Genomic DNA, 18,231 nt, shown 5'->3' with positions numbered 1-18,231 from the left:
CTAACGCGCGAGGCCGGGGTGTGTGAATAAGAAAGGAGGGATGCTGAGGGCTCCTGGAGACCTCCGACCCGTCAACCTCAGGCCCGCGCAAGCTCCCAGCTCTGGCAGGTGCCTCGGAACCCGCGTGCACGCCCCTCTGTGATCCCACCGAAGCCAGAAAATTACCCGGGCAACCGCACGGGCGGAGCCCCGGATGTGGTTGCTAAGGCCGCAGCGAGAGGGGTGGGGCCAGGGTCCCGGAGGCTGGGGGGGCGGGGGGGACGGTGGCCTCGGGGGTGGTGCCGTGGCACCATAGAGACGTGGCTGGGTCGGGCGAGATTGAGGGAGAGAGAGGCCGTCTGAGCCGAGGACAGCGCTACTTCCGGTTTCCTCACTTCCGGCTCCGCTGCTCTCCCTGTGGGTGTCGCAGGCTGCGTTGGGAGGTCTGTGTCCTCGGCGGTTGGTCAGTGAGAGGCTGTGACAGCTGCATTAGCTCCCCGCCCCCGAGGAGCCGAGGTGCGTGGGGGGAGGGGAAGAAGGAAAAGGCCCCAGTGGCGTTTCCGCTCACTTCTCCCCAAGATTTGAGAAGATTCCAGAGAGCAGCGGCAGGAAGAATCCTCGACGTGAGAGCCGCCAGGTGGTTCCCGGCCGACAGGTGAGGGCGGGGCCGGGCCACCTGGAAGGAGGCGGAGGAAGGCCATCCTGAGTGGTTGGCTGTGGCCGATACGTTGCCTTTGGGGCTCCGGACTTTCCCAGGGCACTTCTCTCCCTAGTCTTTGCCATATCTACCCACAGATTCGGCCTTTGGTTTCTACCCCTTCTGTCCCTGAGTGTGTCCCCCAAAGCAGCCGGGTGTAGGAGGAGGGCTGGCCCTGCCAGGGTGGCACCCTCTTGGCATTGCATGCATCGGGTGGGAGAGGGGGCTGCAGGAGCCCGGTCTTTCTCGATGAAGTCTTCAGGTTTGGTGTCCAGCCGTAACCTCTCTCACCTCCCTGCATCCCCCACTTCCTCTCTCCCGCCGCGAGGGTAAGGGGGAGAGCAAGAGTCCCCTAGAGAGGTCCTTGGGCCTGTGGTGCAGGGGGAGGAGCCTTGCTTCTGTGGGAAGGTCCAAGAAATGCTGGAGTTGGGAAGGAAGTTGTGCTGTCGTCCTCTCCGTTCCTCTGTGCCAAGTGACTACTGTTTACGTGTCTAGGAAGAGGAGAGAGATTTCTTATTGAAAGCCCAGTTTGTAGATGCTTTTTCCTTTTATTTTATGATTACGTCCTTTGTTTTGTTCTTATCTCTTTCTTGGGGCCCTTTGATCTCCAACATGTAGTTTACACTTCTTGCAAATCGTTTAGCCAACCCCCCCTTTTAGGATTTCTGTGCCCCTCCCTTAGTTTTTTCCTAAACTATATACTTTATCTTGGTTCTTATCTGAGAAGAAGTGGAAGGTTTGCAAGGCTTTTCATATGTTTGTGCTTTCACCCGCAAGGATGTGTTCACGTTTACCATTTAACTTCATGGCATGGAAATGTGCACCAGCATTGCTTACTTTTAACATCAGTCCTGTGTGAAGGCTGCAGGGATTGGCCATTTCATTGCCGCCGTCTCGGAGTGATTATAACACACTATATGTTAGTACTGTTTTAATTACACCTTTCCTCCGATATGTCCTGCTTGTTTTCCTTGTTTGACATGACCAACACCCTGTTCCAACTACCACTTCTGACACTCATTATCTGAGAAAATAGAAAGTATTTTTAATTTTTATTTTCTGGATTAAAAATCTCTGCCTCACTTTCATTCTTTTCAAATTATTTTTAATCCTGGGTTATGTCCTAGGATCCCTTTTTTATGAAGTCTGTGATTCAACCCCAACTCTGAAGTCATGTGCAAAGTTTTGAATGCATTTTGGGTGGGGGAGGGTGAAGAGTATGTTCTTTTTATCAGATTCTCAAAGGAGGTATAAAACCTCCAGATAGTGTGTGTATATGTATGTGTGTGTAAAATATATATATGCATGTATGTATATATGTGTGTATACATGTATATGTATATATATATATGAAGTGTATATATACATATGTGATATATAACTTCCAGATACATAATCAGTGTCTTGTTGAAGTTAATTAAAATTTTTTTGTGAGACTTTTATTTTTCTATTGTACATAGCTTGTTTGGGAAAAGTAGAATGCAGAGATTCTAGCTTTATACTGAAATCTCTCTACTTCAAAACGTCAATGTTTCTAAATTCTTTCCTACACCTAGAGAAGGAAGTAAGACTGCTTACTTTAGTTCCTGATTTGTGGTTTTGAGGTTTCTTTTTAGGGATAGCTATTTGTAGTAATGCTGTGGAGATCTGTGGATTTATAAATTAATGGGTTTATTAGTTTTTAAATACATATTCAATACCACCAACCTACTACAGTTCAGTGTAAAAAAATTAAATTCTGATTGTAGTTGTTTGCTTTCATTTTCTTGTTTTTCACTTGAGGCATCTACTTTGGTCTTTGGCTTTGCTAGGAAGGGCAAATAAGATGTTTCAGTAGTGTGGTCTGTAACTTTCAGTATGCTGCTGATTATCTTAACATCCCCTTTCCCACCATTTAATATTAGGTATATTAATGTTCTCTTTTGTGAACATTATTATTGTAAGTTTGGAGTGCATATTTGAACTTACTGATTTAGTTGTGAAGTGTTTGTTGATCAAGGATTGAAGTTCTAAAAGTTTGCACTTGTTTCATGGAATGTTAGAACTTGAAGAGACCTATACTACTCATCATAGTCCAACTCATCATAGTCCATATAGAGTAACCAGTTTCTTCTGCTCACAAAATAAAATCATTTTTCCTCTGTCTAACATCCTCAATGGGGGAGGAGTAGAAAGCATAAATTTATAAAGAGTAAATTGTGCTAAGTTAGTTTTTTTCTAATGTAATGACGAAGTCAGAAGATAGATTTTATCTAACACCAAAACAATAATCAACACTTATTTAGTTAGTATGTGCCAGGCATTATGCTAAGTGCTTTATATGATTATCTCATCTAATCCTTACAGCATCCTTAAGAAGTAGCTAAAATTCCCATTTTATAAATGAAGAAACTAAATGATTACTAATGAAACTAAACGATTAACTGATGCTAAAGTAATCAGAATTACACAGGTGGAGCCAGGATTGAACCTAGGTTGTCTAACTCTAGTTTGAGAGCTCTTATCTACTGCTCTAGACTGCTTGTACCATATTTTCTTTACATCTTTTTTGGCCTAAGTTGGAGGTGTCTCACCTGATTTTGTATCAGATGCTAATAAGGTATTTTCCTTTATTAATTTACAGTGGATAAATACTTCGTTAAATGTCATACCAAAAAGTAGGACAAAAAGAAATTAATTTGGAGTGCTATTTGGTAGACTTTTCCCATAGAGGTGATATAAGTCTCTGTGTATTATGACATACGAGGAGTTGAAAAATGTGAAAATAAAGATTTTTAAGTAATAAATAAATTCAGCATTGTGAGAGTCTGGAGGTATAAATATATTCCAGAATGATAAATTGGGATAGAGTTGGAATAAATTCAAGATAAGGAGTAAATTCAACAGAGAATTTAAGGTAATATGGCTATAGATGAAAAACTAACAATATATGTACAGACTGCAAAGAGTAGCTCCATATGATATGGAAGATGCTGACTTAGGGATAGTCTAAAAATCAGATATGCACCAGCATTAGTTCCAGGGTGTATAAAAAATACTATGAAATAAAAGAATCTAAAACTAATCTTACCTTTGGTCTCTACTCTCTTTAGGCAGTCTCAGAAGCCACTGAATAGCTCTTGCAGATCCTCAGCTATTCTCTATAAGGCAAAAATTATACTTTCCTTTATTCCTTTTTTCTTTCTTCATCTATCTAATTACGTTATTCCTCTCTCCTCCATTACTCCTAGACCTTTGTCTTAGCATGATTACAGGCAGGTGTTGCTAGAAATTGCTCAAATCTTTTCTGGAAATATGGCAATATCTTTACCATATTCTCACCAAAGAATTTTTATTTTGTTTCATTTTTGTATGACTATGATAGCAATTGACTAGCAGCCTTTTGATGTTCAAGCTGATGCTCTTTTATCTTTTGGGAACTGTGACACACTGTCTTTGGAGCAGGATCATAAGAACAGCAGAGTTTAGTGGTGAATCCTAAATCATCCAGGGGCGGGAGTAAGTTGGCCAACTCATTTCTGTTAACATGAGATAGTGTTTTAGAGCAAGTTTTCCAAACGTTTCTGCATCATGGCACACATGGAAAATTATTGTATTTGTGTGGCAGACTATAGCCAGGCCTCCCTGGTTTCATGAAGGCTGTGGGGCTGGGGAGTGTGGGTCAATATTTCAGCACATATGTAATCCATTCTTGGCACACTGGTTGCAAGGAGAACTTTGCCCTAGAGAAGAATATGTTACTCTTTGTTTAATACCTTCTTTTATTTAGCATATAATGATTTACAAAGCACTTTCACACATATTCTAATTTTACTTTTATTCCAGTTATGTCAAGTATTACCATGTTAGAAATGAAGAAATTGAGATTTTAGATTAAGAGTTTTATATGAGTTCACACACTTAATAAGGGATGGGTCAGGAATTAAAATCCCTGGTGGAAAGAGTCCTTGGGCAGTGGCACGTGACCTACAGGGTGGCCAGGACCCTATCTGTTTTGTCTCAGAGTGCTACCTTCAGCAACTAGGGCAGCTCTAGGCACATAAAAGTCCATAATAGTTGTCACTTATTGAGTGCAACTCTGGCTAGGCATTAGGCTTTATAAATGCTATCTGTGTATTAGGAATTCTTATTTTCTATTAACAAATGAAGAGACAGGTATAGAACCAGCAGGAGTAATTAGTTCAAGGTCACCCGAGTAGTAAAAGAAGAACCACAAGACTCATAATTAAAGTTGCTTGACTCCAAAGCTTGTACTCTTTTCACTGTAGTGACTAAATGATTTCAGGACATTGCAGGGTAGAGATTGGCTTCTAATTAAAGTGTGTGACATTGGTAACAAGAGAGTGATGGTGAAAGGAAGATAGGCAAGGGGAATGTTAAATGTTTCTTTTTAGCAGTTTTGAGGGAGTGTTCTAGAGATGATGCTGTCTAACAGGATTTTCAAGGTGTTTGAGGATGGGCATAGGGTAGAAGAGAAAGGTGCAAAATTCAGAGTAACTTGGATCAGTGGTGCTACAGGTACTACTAACTAAAGGGTTAAAAATGTAGAACCTCTTTATATGTCGCTAATGTTAATTCTAGATTATTTCTTTTAGGTAGGTTTACAGATTAGTTTTATTGTCCTCTTTCTGCATTTTCGAATTTTTCTATATGACATATTAACTATACAAGTAATATATATTTTTGAAATACAAATTCAAATAATGTAATAAGCAGATGGAATGAAAATTTATATTTCTCTAATCCCTCTAGCCCCCACATCCACTCCTAGTTAATTCACTGGTAGTAGTTGGGGATTAGATGAAATACAGAAGGAAGCACTAAACCCATGCTAATATCATGTGGCTATTTAAATTAGTTAAAATAGGATTAAAAAACTGAGTTCCTTACACCAGCTAAATTTTCATGTGCTCAATAGCCACATGTGGCTAGTGGCTACTTTGGACAGTGCAGATATAGATCATTTCCAATAACATTGTCCAGTCCAGTTAAAACTTTAAAATACTATACAATTAGTGACATAATTGCTATACTATTGAACCAAGATTTTAAAATTCTCTGTGTCTAGCAGTTTTTGTTTTAGCTGATAAAATATTGCCATGTTCTCTCTCAGCTTTTTGTTTTAACTAAATACAGATGGTCAGAGTCCAATGTTTTTCTGGGATATTTGGGGATTATAATTAGCTGCTTTTTAAGCATAGAGATGTCAGCTTTTCTAAGAACATGAGTGCTTTCTACCCCCTTTGAGTTCTAGACCTGTATATCTTGCTTTCTAGTTGACACTTCTTGGATATATTAAAGGTATTTCAAATACAGTATCTCTAAAACTAAATTGATTTCCCTCTTACTCCCACATCCAAAAAACCCCCCCTAAATGTCGGTCCTCTTTCTTTGTTCTTGATTTTAGTGAATAGACTCCATTATCTTTCCTATTGTAAAATCCAGAAAACTCGGAGTGATCCTTAACAACTCTCTCTCTCCCTGATATATTTAGTCAGGTTTTATTAATCTTACTTTTTATATCTCTTGAATCTGTCTACTTCTTTCCATTTCTACTGCTATCACTTTAGTTTGTTACTATTATCTTGCCTGAAAGCCTCCATTCTTGTCTACCCACTTAGGCTTTGGTCCCTTTCTAATCCATTCTCCATCCTGAAAGCACAGTGACTTATTTTGAAGCACACATTTGATTGTCACTCTCCACTCCTGTTTTTATGGCTTCCCATTGCTTCTAGGGTAAAAATGAAACTCCTTAACAATGCTTAGTCCTCTAGCCTCATCTTTTACCATGTTCTGCTTAACTCTCCACTTCAACCACGCTGTCTTTGTTTTAGTCCTTGTACTTGTCTTGCTTCTTACATTACCAGGCCTTTCCTTGCACATGCTTTCTCCCTGTCTGGGACCACTCTCTCTTTACTTTACCTTCACTTGTTTACCTTCATGCCTCAACTGACTGTTTGCTTCCTTAGGGAATACTCCAACCTTCCAGATTAGATATTACTATCATACATTTACCACAGTTGCAATTTACATTTGTTTGTGTGATTATATGATTATCTTTCTCTTCCACTGCCTCCAAATTCCATGGAGACAGGCACCACATCTTTTTTCCCCCTTCTTAAAGATTTTTAAAATTGATTTCTAGAGAGGAAGGGAGAGGGGGAGAGAGAGAAACATCAGTGTGAGAACAAAGTATGGATTGGCTGCCTCCTGCATGCCTCCTCCCCACCAGGGATTGATCCCACAACCTGGGCATGTGCCCTGACCAGAAATTGAACTGGCAACCTTTTGGTGCACTGGACAGCACCCAACCAACTGAACCATACTCACCTCGGCGGGACCACATCTTATTTTCCTTTTAGGCTTATAATTGAATCCCTAAGACTAGCTCAGTGCTGATGACTAAATATTGATTGAATTGCCAAGTTGATGTTACTAAAGATTTCAGTTCATGGATTTTTATAATTAATAATAGGATTTTGAATATTAATATTTATTAATGTAGTAGTTAATATAGTTGTAGTTAAACTGCCAGTTATACTGTTTTTTCAAGTGTATGAAAGCAAATTAGTATTTTAATATAAACTTATTATTGAAAATAATTATAAAATATAGCATAGTATTCTTAGATTATCTTATAATAAAATCATATTTTAGAATAGTTTTAGATTTACAAAATTATTATAGAGATAGTATAGAGATCCCTATATATCCCATGCCCAGTTCACCCTGTTATTAACATATTACGTTGGTATAGTACACTTATCACAATTCATGAACCAATATTTATACATTATTATTAACTAATGTGTTCAGATTGCCTCAGTTTTCTCCTAATGTTCCTATTCCAAGATCCCATCCAGGATTCCATATTACATTTAGTTGTCATGTGTCCTCTTGGTTTTGAGATGCCTTCTTTCTCAGATGCCTTCTTTTTGATGACAAGTTGATAGTTTTAAGGATTATTGGACAGGTATGATGTAGACTGTCCCTCATATGGGATCTGCCTGTTGCTTTTCTCATGATTAGACTGGGCAATGTGTTTTTTGGAGGAAGACAACAGAGGTCAGGTGCCATTCTCATATCAAGAGTAAATATCAAGAAGGTCAGGTGCCATTCTCATATCAAGAGTAAATACTGTTGCCAAAACCGGTTTGGTTCACTGGATAGAGCGTCAGCCTGCGGACTGAAAGGTCCCAGGTTCGATTCTGGTCAAGGGCATGTACCTGGGTTGTGGGCACATCCCCATTAGGAGATGTGCAGGAGGCAGCTGATCGATGTTTCTAACTCTCTATCTCTCTCCCTTCCTCTCCGTAAAAAATCAATAAAATATATTTTTTAAAAAAGAGTAAATACTGTTAATATGCCTTAGCACTGTTGCTGTTAACCTTGATCAACTGGTTTGAGATATTGTTTATCAGGTTTCTCCATTGTAAAGTTACTTTTTCCTCCTCTTTTTTAATAAGAAAGTCACTATGGGAAATGCACATTTAGGAGTGGGGAGTTATGTTCTCCTTAACAGTGGAGTAGTACATAAACTTTTATGAATTATTCTGCAGGGGAGATTTGCCTCTTTCCCCTCACTTGTTAAATTACTGGAGGCCTGGTGCATGTATTTGTGCACTGGTGGGGGGGGCGTGGCATGCAGGGATTGGCCCTCTGTGGGAGTGCCGCTCATCCCGGTCAGCCAAGCAGCGCTCCCACTGTGGGAGTGCACTGACCACCAGGGGGAAGCTCCTGCATTGAGCGTCTGCCCCCTGGTGATTAATGCGCATCATAGCGACTGGTTGACCGGATGTTCTGGTCATTCCACCGTTTGGTCGCTGGGCTTTTATATATAGATTAGATATTTAAGTTATACTTTGAGTTATAATCCAATAATACTTTACTTATTTTGTTGCTTAAACTGTTCCAGTTTTGGCCATTGTGAGCTCTTTCAGTTGGTTCCAATATTCCTTTGACATATCCCCATCATTGTGAGTTTTTCGTTGTTTGATGTGTGTGTTTTTAAGCACCTTTTTACTTTCTGGCACTACAAGATGCTCCAGGCTTATCTTGTATATTTCCTACTTCAGTCCTAGAATCAGCCATTTCTCCAAGGAGCATTGCTGGTTCCCTTTATTGAAGAATGTTATTAGAAACCAAGATCTGGGCACTGTATGTGCTTATTATTGGGGTTACTTCTAGGAAATATAAACTAATGCATGTATATACATACCTATGAATATTTCTATATGTATCTATATTAAGCTATATTCTTAGATTATTTACTCTGAGCTTTTTCCATTGGAAAAAAAATTACCCATGAATATTGCGGGCTTTTTTTTTTTAGAAGGTTTTGGAATTTAGTAACAATTGAAGCAGCTCTCCAATTCTCTTGGTTCTTGGTTGACTTCACTTCTAATGTTTTGCAATTTAGCTAGCCATCTATGAAGAATGAGGCCACAGTACACTGAATAATTTAGAGTTCATTTGCAGTTAGTTTTCTTTCAAGGAGTAATTTAGTTTTGAGAGGCTTATCATTTTACTTCTCATTAGTTTCTCTGTAACACAATCTGAGTGGGAAAATAAAAAACACTTCTCCAAACAGTTAATTTAGTTACTTGGTTAAAAGTTGGTAATGATGGTGTGGATGGGAATAGTTGAATATCTGTTAGGTTGATTTTTAAATTGTTCCCCATTACTACATGTAATTGGGAATTATCTCAATTTTTTCTCTTACAGTGAGAAATCTAGTTCTCTGTATCTACATTCTATTTACTTGTTTGTTCAGTTCTATTATCATCTAACATAATTTCAAAACTATTAATCCATACCCCTGTGCAAAACTTTTAGTAATTAGATTAATAGTATATATGTACAGTTATGATTTAAAATACTTTGATAAAATGATTTTATCAAAGTATTTTAAATCATTGAGGTATAAAAAAAAACAAAAAGAAAAAAAAAACCCAAATCATTGAGGTATATATTCTTATATTCTGCATGCTTTTTCTAAATTTTTGGTTGTGTTTGTTCACTTGTTATAATCAATAGATGCTCATGATTGTAGATAGTTTTGCAAAACAAATTACTAGTATGACTGAAGTAAATTAGTTATGTTGTGAAATATTTGTAAGGATATTGGGGAAGTGATACAGCTTTTAACTAAATTATTTAATGTGTGCTTAACACATTTTACTTTTAGGCATGTCTGACAGCAGCAGTGATACTACTACTCTTGGTACAATTAAACCAGCCCCCGAAGAAGTCAAGCCTCACTCTGAGGTGATTGGGTGGCATTTACACTGTTATTTAAAGTCAGCCTATCCCAATAAAAGTTTTAGACTCTCCAAGCTGACTTAGTTGGTCTAAACATGTGCCATTGTAAATAAATGTTTTACACATAGACACAGGAAAGGAGTGGGAGGGGAGGGAGAGATTTCCTCATAAGGGGAAGTAAGTTACCATTTGCTTTTCACATAAAAATTAACATAAAAGTTCAGGTCAAACTATAGTTTCTAAATATACAATGAGGTTTCTATTGAAATAATAGTAGTTATAGATTTCACATTTGAGTTCATCTACTCTCACATGCTCTCTTTAGTTATGTATGCATTAGAATTCAAGTGTAGATGTTTGTTTTTTAAATACTGAGTTCTGGATTTCAGACTCACTGAATCAGAATCTACAGTGACAAACATGGGGCCATGTGTATTTCTTTTTCTTTTGGAAGTTTTAAAGATGCTTCTAATATATACCACCTAAGAACCACAGTTCTAGTTCATCAAAATAATAAGTATATTAAGAAGTTAATCTTATATTTAAATCAAGTCACTAGGTATTTTTTGTATAACTAATACTAATAATACCTCTCATATTAAATTTTACAGAATAGCACTTTAATATTGTCCCACTTTGGCCCTTAAGACAGTTTGGTGTAATTCACTTAGATAAGTAGAACAGTGATTATTTTCCCCATTTATTTGTTGAACATTAATTTTTAGAGAGGTGGTGACAACTTTTAGAAATTGGCGCGGTTAGAACACAACATGTGGCCTTCTGACTCTAGTTGCACTGTTTCGGAACCAATTTGCCATTTTTATATGTGGCACAATGCTGGGCACAGTATTTCTTCAATCAAAACAAGACACTGTGCATCTGTGTGACAAGCTTTAATATAGGATTTAGAACTAGATAATTTATTTTTAGTCCAAAAATCAAATTTGAGTTCTGGTTGGCAAAATATGTATTATCTTTGGAGGATTCAGGATTCTTTGTAATTCAAAATAGCTTGGCTTTTACCTATGTCCAACCAGTGTTGTAGTTATATTTAGTTCTGAGAAACTAGGGAATTATGTATACTATATTTATCTTAACTTGTGGATTTGATTTTTTATGATCAGATCTCTGCATCTGTACTATTGAGTGATGATCAAAGGAAGTTTGATGAACTACAGAAAGATTAGCTGCCCAGCCAATGATGGGACTCGTAATGATAAAAGAAAGCATTCTGCAGAGGGGAGGGGTGTTTACAGTTGTGAGGACACAAAACACAGTTTATTCTTGTATAATTATTTATTAATTATTGTATTATTTTCCATATGAACAACTATAACCTATTTTTGCCTCATCCTGTATTTTGGTTTACCACTGTGAGTTTTGTCTTTGTGAATGTCACTCGGATATATGCTACACTAGAAGTTTCCTGCTCAATAGAGAGTTAAACTTGGATGATGATGATCTGAAGGAAACTATTGCCAAGTAATTGTTGAAATTTATTTATAAATTAACAATAAAATCCATGTTAGGCATTCCCTGTGTGTTTAGCCATATCCAAATGTGCAGCATCCACTGGGAATATTTTAAAAAGACCAGGCGTGTGAGTATATATGAATTTATGCACCAATTTAAAAGCATTATATGAGTTTACTGTTAACTGAAGTAGGATTTAGGAATATTTTGTGACTTTAAAATTTCCCACTATTAGTATTCAATTAACATAAATCTGCTTTTTTCAAAATCCATAATGAAAACATTTTAGGGGTCATATTTGCTTATAAGAATTCTTATTTTAATATATTATAGCTTTGTATATGTTTTGTCAATTCTCTTAATTTTAAATGTTCTATACATCAGAATTTTTAGTAATTCAGATTAATTCTAGCAGACCTTTGCACATTACGGTGGTCAATTTGATGAATAAATTAATTTTCACTCTACTCATGTAAGTGATCTAGATGTTTTTTAGGAATAGACTATGATGACCTGGGTGATAGTGTTCATTTCCTTAAAAGTAAAACAAAACAACAACAATTAAAAACTCCAGCATTTTGAACTGAGTGAAAACATGATCAATTCTGAATAAAAAGAGACTTAAAGTGAATTGACTTGGTCATGGTCACTTAGTTCATTAATTGCAGAACCCATGGTAATTTCCTAACTCTTGATCAAATGCTGTTTCTGTTAAAATATCTATCTCATCAGTTACCATAAAAATGCTTTCTTCTTCTACATGTTGTGTTTCTGTTTGTTTGTCTGTTTTGTTTTTTATGAAATCAGTGTGTGTGGTTTTTTTTCTTTTTGAATTAAAAAAGAGAGAAAAACACGAGCTTGGCTTGCTTTGTATTCCAGTCCAGTCTTGATTAGAGCAGATAAAGGTAGATTTTGTTCTTTGTATTTTCAATATTCAAACTTTATACCTTGAAATGTGTTTAAACTGCTGCTTCTGTAGCCTAATAGGCACCATTCACTGAGAACCTTTTAGGTGCCAGCCTGGGTTTTACAAATATCTTATTTAATGCTACAGTAACCCTGGTTGCTATTGAGGTTTTCTACTTCATTTTATAGATTGGGCAATAGAGACCTGGAAGTGTTAACATAGCTAATGTGGAAAAGAGCTATGACTTGAACCCAAGAAAGTAGAAAAGATAAGTGAATATAAGAAACTAATTAGGACAAAATTATTTGAAGGTTGAAGTAAGGAAGTTTGGAAAACAAGCACATAAGTTGTATTTTTAGCAAAAAGGGAGGCAAGCAAATTAATTATGTCAGGAACTTATTAGCATATCCTAAGATTATTGACTGAATTCTTCTTGTCTGTCTGCCCTGCAATATAGTTACATTAATACATATACCAATTTCTAATATTTAAGAAAATATACAAATATTTGCATCCTTCTTTTACATAATTCAGATCTAAAAAGTAAATTGGGTACAGATCCTGCACTCAAGCTGTGTGTTGATTAATATAGGAAATTTTTAAATAAATAAAATGTAGACTAATCATACAGATGAAGAATTGTAGCAGTTCAGAGGAGTATCAGCCAGGAATATCACTGAAGGTGGCATTTAAACTGAGTCTTACTGTGTGGGTAGAATTAGAGCATGTGAGCAATGATGGTCACTGCTTGTACAAAGACATAGAGAAAGGAAGTTGAGACATGTATAAGAAAGTGTAAGCCCTGCTGGTGTGGCTCGGTGGTTGAGCGTCAACCCATGATGGTTTGATTCCTGGTCAGGGCAATGCCCAGGTTGTGGGCTTGATCCCCAGTAGGGGGCATGCAGGAGGCAGCAGATCATGATTCTCATCATTGATGTTTCTCTCTATCCCCGCTTTCCTCTCTCTGAAATCAATAAAAAAATATTAAAATTTACTCTGTTGAATTAAAAGAAAGTGTGAGTAGTTAAGTTTGATTTAATAGGCTATCTGAAGAAGTATAATTTATAGATAGTTCAGGTCATGAAAGGATTTTGAGTGTCAGGAGGAGTTGGGTTTTATGTTGTAAACATTGGGGAGGGACATAGACAAGTTTAAATATATACATAAATACATAAATTATTTTATAACTAGAGGCCTGATGCATGAAATTCGTGCAAGAGTAGGCCTTCCTTCCCCTGGCTGCTGGTACCGGCTTCCCTCTGGCACCCAGGACCCAGGCTTCCCTCTGGCTGCCGGCAGGCATCTGAGACCCGGGCTTCCTTCCATCCGCCGGCAGGCACCCAGGACCCAGGCTTCCCTCGCAGCCCCGGCTCCATCCAGAAGGTCATCCAGAAGGATGTCCGGTCTAGTTAGCATATTACGCTTTTATTATTTATAGATGTAAAGTAGTCCTTACTACTATAAAGCAAGATAAGGACTAAAGAGTATTGAAGGCTGCTGATTTACATTGTTGGTTGGGTTTCCCTTCTTAGATGACGTTTGAGCAGAAACCTGAATGACAGGGAGCATCATGTGAAAATCTGGGTGGGAGTAAGAACCTTCAAAAAAGAGGAAATTGCAAGGGCAAAAATAAGATTGGTGTGTTTGAGGAACAGTGGTGAAGGGTTCTAGGGCTGGATCTAAATGTCTGTGAGGACAGAGTAGGAGGAAATGTGGGTCAAGTAGTAGCTAGGATCTAAGATGGGCTTAACGTGGAAATGAGAATGACAGGTAGAAGATAACAAAGTTGGGAGAAGATTTGAAATGCAGTAGCTTATAGTTGAAAATATAAGACAAATTAGGTGATGACGCTTTATATTACAAAGCCACGGTTCTCAAAACTGCCTGGTACTGGCACAAGAACAGACATATAGACCAATGGAAACAGAACATAGGACCCAGAAATAAACCCAAGCCATTATGCTCAATTAATATTTGACAAAGGAGGCAAGAGCATAGAATGGAGTCAAGACAATCTCTTCAATAAATTGTGTTGGGAAAATTGGTCAGACACATGCAAAAAACTGAAACTAGATCACCATCTTACACCATATACAAAAACAAACTCAAAATGGTTAAAGGATTTAAGTGTAAGACCGGAAACCATAAAAATCTTAGAAGACTCCATAGGCAGCAAAATATCAGACATATGTTGTAGCAGTAACTTTACTGATACAGCTCCTAGGGCAATAGAAACTAAGGAGAAAATAAACAAATGGGACTACATCAAAATAAAAAGCTTCTGCACAGCAAAAGAAACCATCAACAAAACAAGCCCACTGCATGGGAGAACATATTTATCGTAATGTAAATATCTGATATGCAGGATGGTCTTAGACGACCCCTGTGAAAGGGTCATTCAACCGCCAAAGGGGTCGCGACCCACACGTTGAGAACCACTGGCCTAGAGACAGGAAAACATGCTCAAAGTCACTAATCATCTGAGAGATGCAAATCAAAACAACAATGAGGCACCATCTCACACCTGTCAGAAAGGCGATCATTAAAAAATCAACAAATGACAAGTGTTGGCGAGGATGTGGTGAAAAAGGAACCCTTGTGCACTGCTGGTGGGAATGCAGACTGGTGCAGCCACTGTGGAGAACAGTATGGAGTTTCCTCAAAAAGTTAAAAATGGAACTCCCATTTGACCCAGTAATCCCACTTCTTGGACTGTATCCCAAGAAACCAGAAACACCCATCAGAAAGGATATATGCACCCCTATGTTCACAGCAGCACAATTTACCATAGCTAAGATTTGGAAACAGCCTGAGTACCTATCAGCAGATAAGTCAATTAATAAACTGTGGTACACCTACACAGTGGAATACTATGCTGCTATAAAAAAGAAGGAACTTTTACCATTTGCAACAGCATGGATGGAACTGGAGAGCATTATGCTAAGTGAAATAAGCTAGTCAGAGAAAGATAAATACCACATGATCTCATATGTGGGATATAATGATCAATATAATCTGATGAACAAAAATGGATCCAGAGACAAAGTGGCACTGAGCAGACCGTCCAACCTTGGGCAGAAGGCATGAAGGGGTGGTTAGAGGTCAACCAAAGAACTTGTATACATGCAAATATTAGCATGACCAATGGGCACAGATACTGGGGCAGTGGGGGCTTGCTCTTGGGGATTGGAGTGGCCGGGGGTGGGCATTAATGGGGGAAAAAAGGAGACAAGTAATACTTTAAACAATAAAAAAAATTAGGTGTTGATGCTAATAGGTTAAAATATTTGGTAAGAAAAATTTACAACATAAAATAAAAATTAAATAGTAAATGGATTCCCATGTACTCATCATCCAGGCTTAATAATTATTTGGATTTTACATTTGCTTTATCCATTCCTTTATAATAATACAGTAGGTTTGAGGGTCATCTTCTTTTTAAAACCATAAAATTGCCAAGATACATAGAAAAAAGAAAAAAATTAATAAGGCTACAAACAGTAACATTTGTGACCATACTTCAACTCTTTCTTGATATTGGTCCATTTTAGAAAAGTGTAGTTAGGCTACCTACCCATAGTGACAAAGTTAGGAAGAGTACCTGTATTGGTAAATGCTAGTGTTGGTCCTGAGCTGAAATTAAGTACTATAATATAACATCTTTGCATAGCATATTCAATTTTCCAAGCAATTTCACATTTGATTTTTATAAGAGTTGTATGACATATAGGTGAGGTTAATAATAATCCTATATAATAAAAACCTAATGTGCTAAGTGTCCAGTCGTCCATTCTACCAATCAAAGCGTAATATGCTAATGATAATGCTAAGGCCGCTCATCCACTCACTATGATGTGCACTGACCACCAGGGGGCAGACAGCCAACTAGTAGGTTAGCTTGCTGCTGGGGTCCAGCTGATCAGGACTGAGCAAGACGGGCTGGACATGCCCTGGAGCTCTCCCACGGCTCTCCTCAGCTGGCCAACCTGCTGTCTCTCTCTCTGGCCCTGGTCATGTACCAGTGGAGTTCCTCGGCCTGGCCTGCTCCCTCTCGCAATCTGGGAACCCTTGGGGGATGTCGGAGAGCTGGTTTCGGCCCGACATTGGAATGACCAGTTGCTGTGACATGCACTGACCACCGGGGACAGACGCTCAATGCAGGAGCTGCCCCCTGGTGGTCAGTATGCTGCTCAGTCAGAAGCCGGGCTCATGGCTGGCGAGCGCAGCGACACTGGTGGGAGCCTTTCCCACCTCTGTGGCAGTGCTAAGGATGTCTGACTGATGGCTTAGGCCCGCAGGGAGCGGGCCTAAGGGAGCAGGCCTAAGCCATCAGTCGGACATTCCCTGAGGGCTCCTGGTCTGTGAGAGGGTGCAGGCCAGGCTGAGGGATCCCTCTGGTATTTTATAAATGAGGACACTGACTTAGGGAAGTAGAGTGACTTATAGAAAGGGGCAGAACTGGACCTTAAATTCTTGTCTCCTGTTACCTTGCTTAGTTCTCAGGGTCCATGCAGTAGGCTTGTTAACCTAATACTTTTGAACCATTGAATTAACACTTTGTAATAAACACATTAACCATTTTTTAAAGAAGGCCATATTTTACCAATACAGAAGGCAATTTCAAAGACTATTTGAATTATGAGTTCCATAGAATTGCTTTTTCTTTTTGTAGGCAAAGAAAAATCTCAATAATTTTGTCTGACACAGAAGGCATTTGTGCTTTTTGGTATTGGAACAGACAATATATGGTCTCTGTTAACATGCATAATCAGTCCACTAAGCAGTGCGACTTTCATTGTCTGAACTGACACAATTAGGGTTGAGTATTTGGGGCTTATTTTCTTCTTTCACGCTGTTTGCTTTCTGCACTGTTTTTGTTTTGTTTTTTTCTAGAATTGACTGAAATTAAGAATTTAGTCCTTTAGATTAGAAGAAAATATAACCATTATTTGATTGCAGAACAAAGTACCAGTTGAATATATGCAGCCAGTGAACTGAGCACCGGAAGCACTTTTTAATGAAGTTTCAAATAACTTTTTTTAAATGGTAGATTTAAGAAACAATTGGAAAAACCTTAAGTTTATTATTATAATACCACTTTATTTTTGCTGGCTCAGTAGTAAATTAAAGAACAATGTCAAATGTGTGTTTTAGAAGATACAAAGCCCTGTACAATTTCAGATGTCTAATTAAGACTAAGACATATTTCTTTCCATCCTTTCTAGAAAGTTTCTACCTTGTTTCTGAGCATTTTTAAATTGGGATTTACTATTAATATTTTCAAATGCCATATCTTGCATTATTAAGATAGATTTTTTAGTATTTGGGTCAAAATTGTTAATGTTACGTTTTATTTTCCATGGAGTGTTCACCAACAAATGCTGACTGTCAACTGTAAAGCCTTTTAAAATATGTCGTGTATTTTCAGGATTTGAAAAACAAGTAGTGCCAGAAAAAATTACTTGAGCTTTTTTCTTTTAGCCTAGGTCTTGGGCACCTACAGAAAAGGCTGTAGCCTAGGCGTTGAATTGACAGGGAGAGAAGAGTCACTGTGCGTTCTGAGGGTGAAGAAGTTAATAGATATTTGGTTGCCTAATTGACCAGTATAGAGTGTTAGGGAAGGGTATGGTATGAGAAGCAGCTGGAGAAGTAGGTAGGGGTCAGATTGTAAGCAGTTTATAAGCCATGTGAAAGCTATTACGGTATGGAGAATGTTGCACAATTATCAGTATTTTGAGCTTTTATGTAGTAAGACACAGACTCTGCCTTTCCCTAGCCTCATCTTGTAGAGACTTTCCCCAACACTGGAAGAGGGCTGTGACTGGGCAGCCATAAAAATAAGGTAGATGTAATACTTGGCTAAAGCCTGACTTGGCAAACCAAAATGAGGCAGTTCTCTTTTGCTAATTTAAAA

At 38.1% G+C, this 18,231-nt stretch overlaps 1 protein-coding gene across 4 annotated transcripts in view; it reads left to right on the top strand.

Moving 5' to 3' along the window:
- Positions 1–377: 377 nt before the first annotated feature.
- Positions 378–18,231, top strand: part of ARFIP1 (ADP ribosylation factor interacting protein 1) — an 85,344-nt gene continuing 67,490 nt past the window's right edge. For 3 of the 4 annotated variants that reach the window (XM_006770115.2, XM_015568051.1, XM_006770113.2), the window contains exons 1-2: positions 378–634; positions 9,864–9,943. In XM_006770115.2, the coding sequence (XP_006770178.1) occupies positions 9,866–9,943 (78 nt within the window). In that variant the 5' untranslated portion in view covers positions 378–634; positions 9,864–9,865. The remainder of the gene's footprint in view (positions 635–9,863; positions 9,944–18,231) is intronic. The other variant, XM_006770114.2, reaches the window with a different exon arrangement.

This window comes from Myotis davidii, unplaced genomic scaffold (assembly GCF_000327345.1).
Source record: "Myotis davidii unplaced genomic scaffold, ASM32734v1 scaffold323, whole genome shotgun sequence".
NCBI classification, from domain to species: Eukaryota; Metazoa; Chordata; class Mammalia; order Chiroptera; family Vespertilionidae; genus Myotis; species Myotis davidii.
The sequence above is the reverse complement of the archived record's forward strand: the minus strand, read 5'-3'. Positions and strand labels throughout refer to the sequence as shown.